The sequence below is a fragment of the Garra rufa genome, chromosome 4 (assembly GCF_049309525.1).
Source record: "Garra rufa chromosome 4, GarRuf1.0, whole genome shotgun sequence".
Lineage (NCBI taxonomy): Eukaryota > Metazoa > Chordata > Actinopteri > Cypriniformes > Cyprinidae > Garra > Garra rufa.
This window is the reverse complement of record NC_133364.1, coordinates 46,687,353-46,702,188: the sequence shown is the minus strand read 5'-3', so window position 1 is coordinate 46,702,188 and position 14,836 is coordinate 46,687,353. Positions and strand designations below refer to the sequence as shown.

At 37.9% G+C, this 14,836-nt stretch overlaps 1 protein-coding gene across 1 annotated transcript in view; it reads left to right on the top strand.

Moving 5' to 3' along the window:
- Positions 1 to 14,120, top strand: part of LOC141334105 (uncharacterized) — a 109,673-nt gene extending 95,553 nt beyond the window's left edge. The window contains exon 5 of the mRNA XM_073839247.1: positions 11,968 to 14,120. Within this exon, the coding sequence (XP_073695348.1) occupies positions 11,968 to 12,627 (660 nt within the window). The 3' untranslated portion in view covers positions 12,628 to 14,120. The remainder of the gene's footprint in view (positions 1 to 11,967) is intronic.
- Positions 14,121 to 14,836: the final 716 nt, after the last annotated feature.

Sequence of the window (14,836 nt, the reverse complement as noted above, 5' to 3'; positions counted from 1 at the left end):
ATTTACATTTAATACACAGATCTGACAGATTTGGGTTCATTTTATGTCTTACTTCAGGCGTAATAAACAGTCTGTGCAAAATCTTAAATTGTCTTTCCCAAGCGGAATTAATAGCTAAAACAGAGATGGGATTGCTGCATATCTTATTCCAAGTATCTGTTTCAATTACACTGCCTAGATCGGCTTCCCATTTGTTCTTAAGAATGTGAAGTTTATCTGCCTTAAGACCACAAAGTATATTATAAACAATTATTCACCATATTTTTTAAAAATAAAATTACCTTTGATCAAAGCAGAAACTTTAACAGGGGATATATACCGTAAATTACACAGAGGAATCCCAGTCAGAGACGCAGATTCGCATTAAATCCAAAGTAGATTCTGGGTCATTTACAAACCATTCTAACAAGAATCTAGATTGAGCAGCTCACAAATAAAATATAAAAACGATGGTGCTGCTAACCCCCTGGATTTAACAGGAAGACAAAAAACTATAACGCAGTCTAGGTGTCACGTATCTGGTCTATCTCATCATGAACTCTTGCACACACATTCTGGACTGCAATCCCCATAAGCCACTGCACCAATCACTGCACTCAGCTGCTCCTCGTTTCCCACTGAACTGATTGCTGCACACACCTGTTTCACATTTACCCACATGCATTTAAGCCACAGACACACACACCACCTGGCGAAGTCTTACCGTTCCCTATGGTCGTAATTCCGAGCGTTTTCCCTTGTGTCGGTTTCTCTGTGTATGACTCTGGACTGTGTACCCCGTTGACGATTCCTGCTACCTGCCATTGCGACCATTGCCTGTGTATTGAACTGTTTCCTGGATTTCCTACGTTGTTCCTGTTTTCCTGGTGATTATTCCTGCCTGTTGACTATTCTCAATAAATGCTGCAAATGGATCCGCACGTCTCTGACCCTCCTTGTGACACTAGGTTTCTATTTAGCCCAGATAAATGAGATTATTGCATTATTTCATTAAGATAAGACTTTTTTCGTAATTTTAATAGGAAGCATTTGAAATAAATAAAGCAAGCGTGGAAGAATATTCATCTTAATGAGATGGATGCGACCCAGTAAAGATAGGGGCAGGCCACACCATGTATCAAGATTGTGTTTCACTGATTGTAATAATAATATCACCAATATTTCAAAAACTGACATTACTAAATGAAATTTTGGGGGTTAAAAAATAATCAATCCTACTACTCGTTCCGTGAACAGATGAGTAAAATGTAAATTCTTTGCCCTCAGGGTGTAATACACGCCAGGCGTCAACCAAATCAAGTTCATCACATGTGTTCAAAATGGCCCCAGCTCTTTTAGAGATCTGAGCTTGATTCTGCATTGGTGGAGACCTATCCATTATTGAAGAGAAGACACAGTTAAAGTCCCCTGCAATTACAGTGTTATCACAAATCCAATCCGCAAATTAAGAGAAAACATGAGAGATAAAATCTATCGACTGTACAGGAGGGAAATATATATTTAAAAGAGAGACTCCTTGGCCACAAGAGAACCTCTTAACATTACAAACCTACCCGCATTGTCTGAAATTGTTGCTACTTCAGATAATGGCAAGTGCTTACTGATTAAAATGGAAAAACCTCTGCTGTTACTAGTAAAAGATGAGCTAAATACCTGTCCAACCCAATCACATTTTAACTTAGAGTGCTCTAGTGGCGATAGATGAGTTTCTTGCAACATGGCTATATGGACCTGTTCTTTCTTTAGGAAACTAATAATTTTTTTCCTCTTAACAGGATTGTGTATCCCTTTCACACTCCAACTGCAGATTTTTAAAACAGATTTATCACTAGACATAATGTATAAGAATTATGTGACAAGTTGCAAGAGATACAACACCCAAAAATGGAAGAAAAAGGACAGAGGGAAGCTTTGCACACTTTTATAACAGAACCATAAGCATAATAAAACAAAATAAAACCTTGAACAAAACAAAGGGGTCAGACCTGTCACGGATTAGGCAAGAACACACGAACAACGACGTAATAAAAAGACGTACATTTAATAAATCCAATGGGAAACAGGCATACACAGGAACACGGAGTGGTAACACATGTAAGACATGATGGTAAGCACACACAATAAATAGACAAGGTGATTGACAAACACAGATGCAATGGATAACCATTGTACACAAAACAGCAGTGGGGAAATGGATGGGAGAAACCAACTCAAAATCCAGGGATGTGACATTAACTCCCCCTCCCGGAAAGGTGCGTCCTCGCGCCGACCAACAAGGAACATCATGTCCAAAGTATGCAGAGTTCGGACTAGCGTCCTTCGTAGTTCAGACTTGGAAGTTTGACTTGGGAGTACGAACTCCCGAGGACGTGAGGATGCAAGTCCTGTAATTCTGCAAATGGAACAGCAGTGTACTTGATAACGTCAGTCAGCTCGCCTCTTCTTCTCCGGTTATCTTCACTGTATGTAACTGTTATTTACAATAAGAGGAAATATTATATCAATCAACTCTGCATCTTTTCGTTTTCATTTAAACATATGAATAGCTGCAAAAACATAGTTCAGGGAATGTACAACATTACAGTAAAACGAAATATATCAAACAGCATTGCCTCTTTTCCGTTTCATTTAACGTTAAACATATTAATAGTGACAAAAATGTGGTTCATGCAACGCTACAAAACAATAATTACAATAAAAGGAAGTGATATCAAACACCACTGCCTCTGTTTTCTTCAAAATATAAACTCTTTTCGTACTCATTTAAAAAAATAATAAAACATTAATATGTGATTTAAGCTATATGTGCACTGTGTATAATAACATCTTTATGTATAATACAATGAAACATGAAAAGCACAACTCTGCTTTTTTTGTTAAATGTCAGTTTTAATGAACAATATTAACCATTATATAAGTATAAAGTATAAGAGACATGTAATCGGAAATAAAGACAAAATCAGAAAATTTGGTCAAATGCATTCTAAAAAGTCAGCGTTAAATTACGATTGATAATTTATAATTTAAATAATTTATAACTTTGTCATCAGTCAAAACGATATGACCTGGAATAAATTATAGATTCACGAGACCAAAAAATAGCTGTTAGATTTACCCAAAACGAATTATACTTTTCGTTTAACCACTACAGAGACATCACGACCAGCGGCAAACGTCAGAAGGACTAGCCGCGGTGAGGCTCTCTCTGTGGGATACATGACCACTGAGCACCCGGTGTTCGCTTGGAACTCACATCTCTGAAATCGGCGAAACAAATTTTCAAATAGGCGCTGTCTTTGTAAATAAACCGCAGGTTTGAGTTTTAAACAACTACATTCTCGCCTGAAATTCTCTTAAACCTACATTTCATGTCACAATAACAGTAATTTTTTGAAAAATATGCGGATTTTCTCCTCCGCCATTAACACTCGCTGATTGGTGCGAAATGCATTCTGGGATACCTGGCTGCCTCAAGTCCGCACAAGTCTCCTCTTGATGCATCCTTGATAAAAGGGGCGGAGCAAGAACACATCCGGGGATTTGAACTGTACTTGCTAGATGTGAACTTTGAATTGGAACAGTACTTGGGCGACAACTGATGACGTTTCACAAGTCCACAAGAACACAAGTACAGACAAGAACGCATATTGAGAAACAGCTCGGGTGTGGCAGAAACATTTGCCAGGCCTGATTAGCGCTAACGCACTGCAGGTGCGGGAGAGAGAGTAGCGGATTTCACACAGGCTTCCTGCTTCACAAGGACACATAAAAGGGCCATTCAGAGAATCTTCCTGGGCTTTAATGTGATTGATAAAGTTAAAAAAATAGGAATAGCACTTTATGCAGATGATGGAGCGTTATGGAAGAGGGGACGTAATATTAAAAATGTAGCTAAAGGTATACAGGAGTCGATTAAGAAAGTGGAGGAATGGTCCCTGGATTGGGGTTTGAAATTCTCAGTATCAAAAACAAAATATATGTTATTCACAAAGAACAGGAAAATTGAACATATGGATATGAAGTTATACGACCAAGCACTGGAAAGAGTGCCTGTTTTTAAGTATCTTGGTCTATGGTATGATGAAAAACTAACATGGAAAGTGCATATAAGTCAAATTGAGTCAAAGTGTAGAAGGATCATAAATTTCATGCGTGCAGTTGCTAGTTACAGTTGGGGAGCTAGTCACAGTGCACTGTTATGCATGTATCAAGCTTTGATTCGTTCCTGTTGTGACTATGGATGCATTATTTATGGGTCAGCAGCCAAATCTCTCCTGAAAAAAACTAGCAAAAAAAGCACTAGATAAGGGGGAGGTGGATGTTCAAGTACCTATGGGAAAAAAAGAGGCAAAGTCAGTCTTAAAGAAAAAGTTAATAAATAAATGGCAAATTAGATGGGATAATAGCAGCACAGGGAGATGGTGTTATAGTATTACACAGACCGTAGGGAGAATAAATTGTCAGGGAAGAAATAGGAAAGAAGAAGTCTGGCAGTCTAGTTTAAGATTGGGACATACAGGGCTGAATTCAACTTTGGCAATTATGGGTTTGTGTGAAAATGGTTTGTGTGATGTGTGCGGTGTATCAGAAAATGTATTTCATGTGGGTTTTAGGTGTGGTAAATATAGTGTGTATCGTGATTTATTATTCAGTCATTTAGGGGAGGAGGGAATGAGGCATGAATATATTTTAGGAAAAGGTTTAATGGATAGACAAATATACACAGCCCTAATTAGATATATATGACTCAGGTTTAGGGTCTAGGATATAATTCGGATGGGAATACTCTACCTAATCTGGAGCATGTAGAGCTAATTGTAAGTGGTAGAGGAGCTGAACACGCAGCGCTATCATGAGCATGTGCTCTAGGTGCACCATAGATTAAAGGGAGTATGAAACATAAATGGTTTTTTTTTTTTTTTGTTCTCTCTCAAAATTCAGACTCATCATCTATGTAAGTTTAATTTAACATCCAGTACAGTAGGTGGCGACAATGCTCCTAAGGAGTTGGTCGCCATTAAACAAGAAGAAGAAGAAGAAGAAGCTTCCTGGGCTGGTTTTCTGGGAGTCAAGCTGGTTTGTCACCTCGGACAGTTGGTCTTGTCAGGGCAGTTTAAGGCATAAGCTTGTTTGTGGAAGTTCATTGGGAGTGGAAGCCGCCCACTGAAGTCTGCTGGACTGATTTATCGATTGGATCTATGCTGGGAAGTGAGAGAGAAAGTTAAGTGAATTGATTTCATCTTTTAAACATTGAGAAAGCTTGAAGAGGATGAGTGAATGTAAATCTGACTGGTGAGAAAGCTATGTGTTTCAGAGTCGCTGAAGAGGAATTGAGAATTGAATATCCCCGACGTGAGTTAAACGGATGGATTGAGGCTTCTGATCAGCCCTATCGTGTGAGTGAATTGCAGTGCTTTCGCCTTATTGATTTGATATACATTGATTCATGCTGTGGATTTGAAGTGAACACGAGTGCGGTGTGTCTTTGCTGAGAAACGGCCCCAACCCCTGCTTACACGTTTGGGAAAAGATACTATTAACCTCTTCTCTGCCTGAGCCCTGTGAGTGCACAGCTACGCTGGTGAAATATTATTAATCTCTTCTCTGCCTGAGCCCTGTGAGTATACAGCAATACTGGTGAAATACTAATAACCTCCTCTCTGTCCTGAAGGAACGTATTGCTGTGGAAAAAGTCCTTACCTTTCTACTTACCGTCTGAGTGTGGAAGTATGCCGCATCGCTGGTGAAGTAAGCTTTTAAACCACTGTCTCATCATTGTGCACCAACGAAAGTTTCTACCTGTAGTGGAGGAAGACCTGGAAGACACTGGAGCTCATTATGCCTCTGCTTATTGATAGATTGTGTTCAATAAAGATTGTTATTCCTTTGAAAATTCCGTTCTGTCTGTTTTGTCCATCTGTTGCGGACCTGTGGTGTCGGCTCCTCGCGGTGGTGTTCAAGGCAGGGGTGGCTGGTTATTCGAGTCTGCCCTGGTGACACTAAGACCCAAATTAACACATACCAGGCTACAGGAATATTAACTCAGTAAGCAGATGTACGAGAAACAGAACCAGACTGTTGGGGGACAGTTTTCAGAAAGATTACAGCTTCTTTTGGATCTTTAAAAGACCTCTACTGCCTGTCCACCTTAATCCGGAGAATGGCCAGATAGAACATAGCGAAGGCAATACCTTTCTCCTTAAGCTGCTGTTTGACTTGGTAAAACTCTTGCCTTTTCCTCATCACTTCTGCAGAAAAATCCTCGAACAACATAATAGGGGCTCCGTTGTACGTCAGGGCGCGCGCCTTCCTTGCAGCCTGCATGATCCAAACTTTGTCCTGAAAGTTATGGAATTTCACGATGACAGCGCGGGGCCGTTGGCCCGGCGGGGGGTGGCAAGTGAGAGTGCGATGACAGCGATATATTTTAACCGATCCATCTTTGAAGCTGACTTGTAAAAGCTCCGGTAGCCAGGATTTTAAAAAGGCGGTCGGGTCACTACCCTCACTGCCCTCTGGGAGACCGATGATACGTACATTACACCGTCGGTTTCTATTCTCTAGATCAGTGGTTCTCATTCCTGATCTTGGGGGACCCCTGCTCTGCACATTTTGCATGTCTCACTTATTTAACACACCTGATTGAGATCAGCTCATTAGGAGAGAGATCCATGAACTGAACTAACAAGCTGAAGATCTCAATCAGGTGTGTTAAATAAGAGAGACATGCAAAATGTGCAGAGCAGGGGTCCCCCAGGACCAGGAATGAGAATCACTGCTCTAGATCGTCGATTTTTTTCCATTGCAGCCTCCAGCTTATTCTCCATTTCATGACGTCATGACGTCCTCGGCGTCCGAGACTCGGCCTTCCGTCTCTGTGATTCGCATGTCTAACAGTCCTAATTTCGACGAGCATGTATCGAGTTTCTGTATGACTGGATCGATCTTTTTGTCAAAGGAAGTTTCAACACCCTTAAGCCCCTCAGCTGATATTCTTTTCACCAAGCTGTCGATTTCAGTCTGGCTCAGCAGCAGTGAGGCCTGCTCCGCCATGTTTACTTGACCGAACTGAGGTGATCTAATTTCAAACAATTTAGAAGATTTCGTCGGAAGGGTAAGCTTCTTCTGAGTGCCAGGCGTACTCCAGTGTTTTACCAAAAGATATTATACGATTGAGCCGTTATATACCGCAGTTAAAATACTAAAAACAACAACGAGCTGCAAGAGACAGAGCGTTGCACTGCTACTCCGCCATTAGCGTCACGTGACCCCTCAGGCTGGTATTTCTGACATGTGACTATTTATTGCTTAGTATAATGAACATTTACTGCTATCAGCAAAATCGGATGAGTGATTTCAGCTTTGAGAATAAAAACCAACCTGTTTGTGTCTCAGTATCTTCATGTTTGACTCTGAATGTTTCTTCAATCCTCATGTCTTCACTCTCCTCTTTAATAAACACCATCTTAATAATAATGCGTCACATAGATCTCAGCTGCTTTATCTGGAGTTTTCCTGTGTCTTTGAACTTTTGAGTTGTGTGATTTGTTAAACGCAACTGTGGATATAGGCAAATCATTAAAAAAAGTTGTCGCACACTTTCATATCCAATCAATGAATTTTGACAAAAACATACTTCACATATTATCTTAAATAGTAATAGTAAGTGACAGCTTAGAAAAGAAAATAGATCTTCAATATACAAAACTAAAAATAATACCATAACAAATCATTAACACATTTATTATGCAGCTCAAACTATTATGGGTAGAATCTTTTTTTTGGAGATCAGAAAGAGCTTTATTGCCAAGTTAGGGATTTGTTTTAGCGACAGTTTCCAGTGTAGAAGAGAATACAGACAGTGCAAATATACTACTGCAGTGCAGACATACAGAGAAATACACAGCAATATCTAGAATCTGTTCTCAGTCATCAACACAGTTTCACTGAAGATCCAATAAATGCATAAACCCAGGATAGAGCGTCTGAGTGAATGTGGTGTGGACTGTGTGGATGAGGCTCATTGTGTCAGAGACGCTGGAGAAGGACAGAGTTCACTCTCATCCACATACACTCCTATTCTATGGCTGGACACTACAGACAGTTCAGCCTGTCTGTTATTATGAACAAATGAGTATCTAGAGGAAGAGCAGAACAAACTCCAGGATTGATCATTACGTCCAAACACACATTCATCACTCTCTCCTTTCCTGCTGATGCTCTTATATGAGACTGATATCTCCACACCAAACATCCCACTCCACTCAATCTCCCAGAAACAACGTCCACAGACTCTCTCTCTACAAAACACCTGAAGATTACATCCAAGTAATTATTGCATAACCCAGCGTTTCCCGACTCCAGATACAAAATAAAACGCTGGTATAACCAGTCCATCACAAGAATGCAGCTGTTAACAGAATAATCCAGATAATCCATCTGATTTATTACAGGTGATCTAATATGAACCAGAGCTCAGAACTGTCCGTCTTGACTGTGTTTATTTCACTCCTCTCCTCTTTTTAGCCGCCTACTCTCACCTATATTTCAGTCGAGGCGCATCTCAAGCGAGATCAAAGGCTGATATCACATTATCACACTCACGTGCTGTTGCTAATAAACATGATATAATTTCAGCTGTTTTTATATGAAAATAAATTTGATGAATACCACATGGCTTTTTACACATGCGTCTCTCTTGTCTGTCTTTCTTTATCCAAAATACATGCAGAAATTGACATGAACTTTTTTTTATAATGTGACTTTGTATATAGATCCTTTTTTACATTTATGGGGTTCTCAGAAAATTAAGTAGTCATAGTTTTGTAAACTTCTTTAGTGGTAAATGGAAACTGCCACAAATATGTTTTTGTGTCCTCATTTGCTCCAATAGCAAAATAAAAATAAAATCCCTGACAGTGTTTCAATGACTGTTATTGTGATGACTGTTAAGCAAGAGATTGATTACAATCGTCAAAAGAGTGATAGATCAAATTTGCCATCACACCCTCTTTGTAATATACGCAGCAGAAATAACTAGTTTTATGTGAATTTAATTGCAATGTATAAAAACGATATAAAAATTAAATAGACAAAAGTATTCCTAGATTTACAATTTTAATAACTTTGGAAAAGCATCATCATATGGGCAAGAAATTATATTCTATATACAACATTTCTATGATGTGTTTGTGATTCTAGAGAGAAGACTAAAAGGCGGGACTTTTATTTTGCTCTGGTGATGTGACGTCTTTCAGACGCGTAGTGCTCCTCATCTGTTGTGATTCATCTGAACAAGGTTTGTAGTTTTGTGGGGGGTTTTTTTTATAATGCAAACTGTTACATCAGTTAAAAGTTTTTTTTCCAAGCTATGTAAAATAAATGCAGTATTGTTAAATGTAACGTTGCAATGCTTTATTTAGTGATTTAGATACTTAGCGTTAGCCTTTAGTAACAGAGAAGGTGCGTCTCAGTTCTATCTCTATATCATGAATCAATCGTGTGATGATAAGAAGTGATGAGAGAAACTGAGAAAACGAATCATTTGAATCAAATAATTTGTGAAATGATTCAGTGATTCGATTCAGCGGCACGCGGACTACAAACGACAACAACAAACACAAACATTGAATCACAACAGAGAATGATTTCATGAGAGTGTAATTATATTAGATATGAACAAATAATTGAATACCAAATGTAAATAAAAAATAGCTTGCCTACATATGAACGTTCTGTGTAATTTGTATATATTAATCAAGTCTGTCTTTCCAGTGCACTGACTAGTGAACAAGGAGCTGATTGAGACGCACACAGAGATTTAGTTTGCTTTGATTTTTCTTTCTATTAATTATTCTCATCTTAAACAGGACAAAGTGTTCAAACACACAGAAAAAACTCCTGGAGAATCAACAGAGATTCATGTGACACACTATTATAAAGATGGTGTTTATTAAAGAGGAGAGTGAAGACATGAAGATTGAAGAAACATTCAGAGTCAAACAAGAAGATCCTGAGGAACAAACAGGTTGGTTTTTTTTCTCTAAGCTGAAATGAATGGTATTTATGAATAATGTCACAGGAGTGCAGAAATGTGGAGACATTCAACAGAAGTGTTGAGATCACATGACAAATACTAACACTGAATATCTTGCTTTCACAGTGTGCATTTGTTATGACGTCACGCATTAAGATTGTAGAACAGTAAAATAAAATGGAATTAACCTAAACAATGTGTGTGTGTGTGTGTGTGTGTGTGTGTGTGAGAGAGAGTGTATGTGTATATGTATATGTGTGTGTATAAACCCAATATTTGCTTCTAATATTAAAACCATTTATTTCAAGCACTTTGGCTAATTATGCAAAAGTAAGAAAATTACTCATTTTGTTATTTTGCACAAAAGCAAACGTTGAAATGTGAGTAATCATATTTGGATACTGCATGCTGTCTACATTTTGTTAATTTAAAGTATTTGGTAAGCCAATAAAACAGCCAGGTTACATCTAAATGAATCTGCAAACAACCGAAAACAGCCTTTTAGTTTTAAAATATTCTCCATCCACACTGAAATGTCAGAAAACTTTAAATTAACATTACTGCGTATACGTGAAACCTCATTAAAGCTCACAGAGATTATACAAATTGAATGGATTTTACTTTTACATGCAGTTCTTCTAATAAGATCATTGAATTTACCAAAATATTTTTTGTTGTTATTTTTAGAACAAGACAATGGAGGACATACAGAAAAACTGTACAAAATAGGAGAAAACAGTGCTGTAAATATAAAACAAGTGTGATAATAAGAAATGAAGCCAAAACAAAAACACAAACATTCAGGTTAAATTTAGATTTAGTAATGTGAGGTGTAAGATTGTAATGTGTAAGTTGTACACCTCTATGTCTTGTTATAAAGGTAAATAAATAGGTAAAGAGAGGAAAAAAGAAAATAATAGAAATAATGTCAATATAATCAAGTGAATAAATTGATGACCACTGTTCAGGAGGCATCAGATTTTAGCAGCAGGGCATACTTATAAAGAAGGTACTGTATTTTACCATGAGAATGGTATAAACTTAAATAAAAAAGAGCTTTGGCATTTGTTTATTTCTACCTCAACTTAAAGTAACATTAAAGCAAGTATTTCTAACAAGCAAAATGCCACTTTTAGTATAAAAACAGTTAAATGTGAGTAAACGGACAAATGACATTAAGTTCCCTCAATTTTGCAGTGAAACCTGACTGCATCCACACCAGCAGCGTACGTATGATTGAATGCCCACAGAGTGCTGCTTTAGCAAATCATGCTGCTGTTCATTGTGTCTCTAAAGTAGATTTGTAGCACTTAATAGCATGAAGATCAAATGTTGACAGACTGTACATAGAGATTGATTTAAGAAACTCTTCGATACAGAAACACGCTGTGAGTTATTGTTTTTCATGTTTAAAATATGAGCAAGAATCCTATTTTCTCTGAACATCCAAATTGTTTCAAATGTTGACTTTTCTAAGTTAAACAAAAAGGTGATATTAAGTGAACATTTTACATTTTAAATGTAGCTTACATTTTAAACACAATGTAAGAAATAACATCCAACAAAATCCACAACCGAACTGGTGTTAGTCTCCAAGAAACAGTGTTTCATCAGTGAATGAATCTGCAGCTTTTTCAATGTTATTTTAGTTTTCATTTGTGGCTTTAAACTGGGGTTAACTTTTAGTTCTTTGTTTTCCCACTTTAGGCCCAACAGCGCTGAAAGAGGAGAGAGAAGTACTGAATGAAACTGAAGTGAAAGAACAGTTTGAGAATCTTCATGTTTTCATAACTGGAAAAAAATCTTTTTGTTCCTTACAGTCAGAAAATACATCTACACAAAAAATAGCTCAAAAGGCAAGAACTAGGAGTTTTTTCACTCGCTTTCATGATGGAAAGAGTTTCAATGAACAAGGAAAATTTAAAGTCCACACGAAAATTCACACTGCAGAGAGGCGTTTCATCTGCCAACAGTGTGGAAAGAGTTTCAGTCAAAATTCTAACTTTAAAGTCCACATGAAAATTCACACAGGAGAGAAATCTTTCATCTGCCAACAGTGTGGAAAGAGTTTCATTCAAAAAGGATCCCTTAAAGTCCACATGAAGGTTCACACAGGAGAAAAGTCTTCCACGTGCCGTCAATGTGGAAAGGGTTTCAGTCAACAAGGAAACCTTGAAAGGCACATGAGAATTCACACAGGAGAGAAACCTTTTATCTGCCAACAGTGTGGAAAGAGTTTCGGTGAAAATAAAAGCCTTAAAAGGCATATGAGAATTCACACAGGAGAGAAGCCTTTCATCTGCCAACAGTGTGGAAAGAGTTTCGGTGAAAATAAAAGCCTTAAAAGGCATATGAGAATTCACACAGGAGAGAAACCTTTCATCTGCAAACAGTGTGGAAGAAGTTTCTGTAATCCTGAAAACCTTAGAGTCCACCTGAGAGTTCACCCTGGAGAGAGGCCTTACTCCTGCAAACAGTGTGGAAAGAGTTTCAGTCAACGAGGACACCTTGACAAGCACATGAGGATCCACAATAGAAAGAAGTCTAACAGATCACCTCAGTGTGGAAAAAGTTTCAACCAAAATGTGTAAAACAGACAGTTCCGGTCCTTGATTCTGATTGGGTTACCCACATCTGAAGCTGTTGTAAATTACTCTACAAACCGACATTCTTTGTTGCTTATGTATTGCTCAGAAAAAACTATGTAGGGTCCGGACCAATTAGACACACAGTTCATTAGATTCAACAAATAATAAATTTTTCATTCGATTAACAAATGATCACAGACCCCCTTCACCCAATCCACAACACTGGCTGCCATGATGTCTACAAATGGTCTTACTATGGCATCCAGGACTCCTCTGCCAGACAATCTTTATCGATAATCTTTACAGATTATCGATAAAGATTCGTAAAGTAAATCGTAAAGATAATCTTTACGACTCAAAAGTATGTGGAGAGAACTTTCCCCAACTAATACTCTACAAAAGGACACATACTGCCATAGGAACTAATGACTTTCATTCATTCTTAGAAAAAAAAAAACTTTCTGTGAACGAAAACACACATCCTCAGATCATTGTGTATATTATTACTGTTCATTTAGTTTTTCTTTTGTGAAAGAAGATGTTTTTGTAAAAGATGGTTTATGTTATCTTTTGATACCTATGCAACATATTAGTGTTTTAAGAATCTTTAGTCATTTTAGCATGCACAACCAATCCCAGTACTTATGCAAATACCATGCTTACAGACAAAGAGTTGTAAACGTTCCCTCCAAAAGCAAAAGTCACCATTGGCTCTCTAGCCTCCCAATGATCAATTAACCTGGCCTCCTAATTACCTTTATCTCCTGACTGTGACCCCTATAGGAGATAAAAGCTTCACACAGTGACTCGCCTCAGTTCTCCAGGCTTTTCTCAGTTCTTTTAGTCCCGTGTCTCATCACTATGCCATCTTCTGGTTGGTAAGTCCCAGAGCTGATGTTTCTGCGCCTGGGAGGCCTTAAACTCCTAGGAAGATGAAGAAAATTAGCTAGAACTCTCCAGAACCCTAAGCCTGTGCCAGGTCCTGCAGCCTTGTCTTTTCATTCCCCAAAGATCACAGGATTTCAACTGGGTCTCTTACTCAGCTCATCATTCTTCTTCATTTTCCACCTTGGAAGAAACTCCCAATCACCACAGAGTCAGGACACCTTTGGAATTCATGGCTCTTAAAACCTGGAAGAATGTGATCCCAAGACCAAAACCTTGAAAAAATCAAGACTTTCACCCAAGACTGCATCCAAACACTTGTTAACGACAAAGGCAATGCAAGTATCATACATTTAACTAAACAGAGGTTTAGTTTATTTGTAAACCCCGTTGTAAAATGGCACTGATGGTTTCATTCAGGTGGTTAACTGATTTTTTTTTCATAGCCTCATCTTTCTTGTTTCTCTAATGACTCCATTCGTCCAATCTTGCCCTTCTTCCATGTATGAGTGATTGTATGTTTGTTTGTTTAGATTAGTCATATATTAGTCCTTACTTAATAAACTCTTGTGCACAAATTACATGAGTTTCTGATTCTGTCTTGTAAATTAATGTCCCTTTATGATTCCGATCAAGCTACATGCTCTAATGCATTAATGCTGTAAGAATTTATCTTTTTCTTTTTTGCGGCCAAGAAAATATCATTGCTTATAGTTGATGTAAAATTACCCAGAATGTTCGCCGGAAGAATAGATTAGATTAGTGATATTTAATTTCACTACAGTTAATACTGGCAACTGATATAAATAATTGTAATCATTGTTAGTCATAAATTAATTATTTTTGCATGTAAGAATTAACTCAAATTTAAAGTTGATTGTGATTGTCGTGGCAAAAATCAAACGACTCTCATCGCATAAGAGACAATCTCAATCAATTGTCTTTTGTAAGGATTTATTCTTGGCAAAGAAGGTCAGACAGTCATACAGGAACACAGGTTGCTGCAGAGTGTGACAAAGAAGGGAGGGTTTCCTCCACTTTTATATCTCTTCCCTAGTCCCCAAGGTTATATCTTTAAACAGCCTGTAACTCTCCATCCCCCAGGAACCAAAGAAAACTCCTTTTTTTAGCATACTAGTCAACCTATAGAAAACCTTCTAAGAGACCTTTTGGGTCACCAAAGGTGCCCATTTGCTTCCCCAGCTGCTTCCCCTCATCTAGGTGACATTCTTTACCTTTTATGTCTCTTTGCCCTCTGGGTGTCTCTATTTAAAGAAATACTAAATGCCTCTAAAATCACACAGAAAGGGTATGAATGAATTTTTCT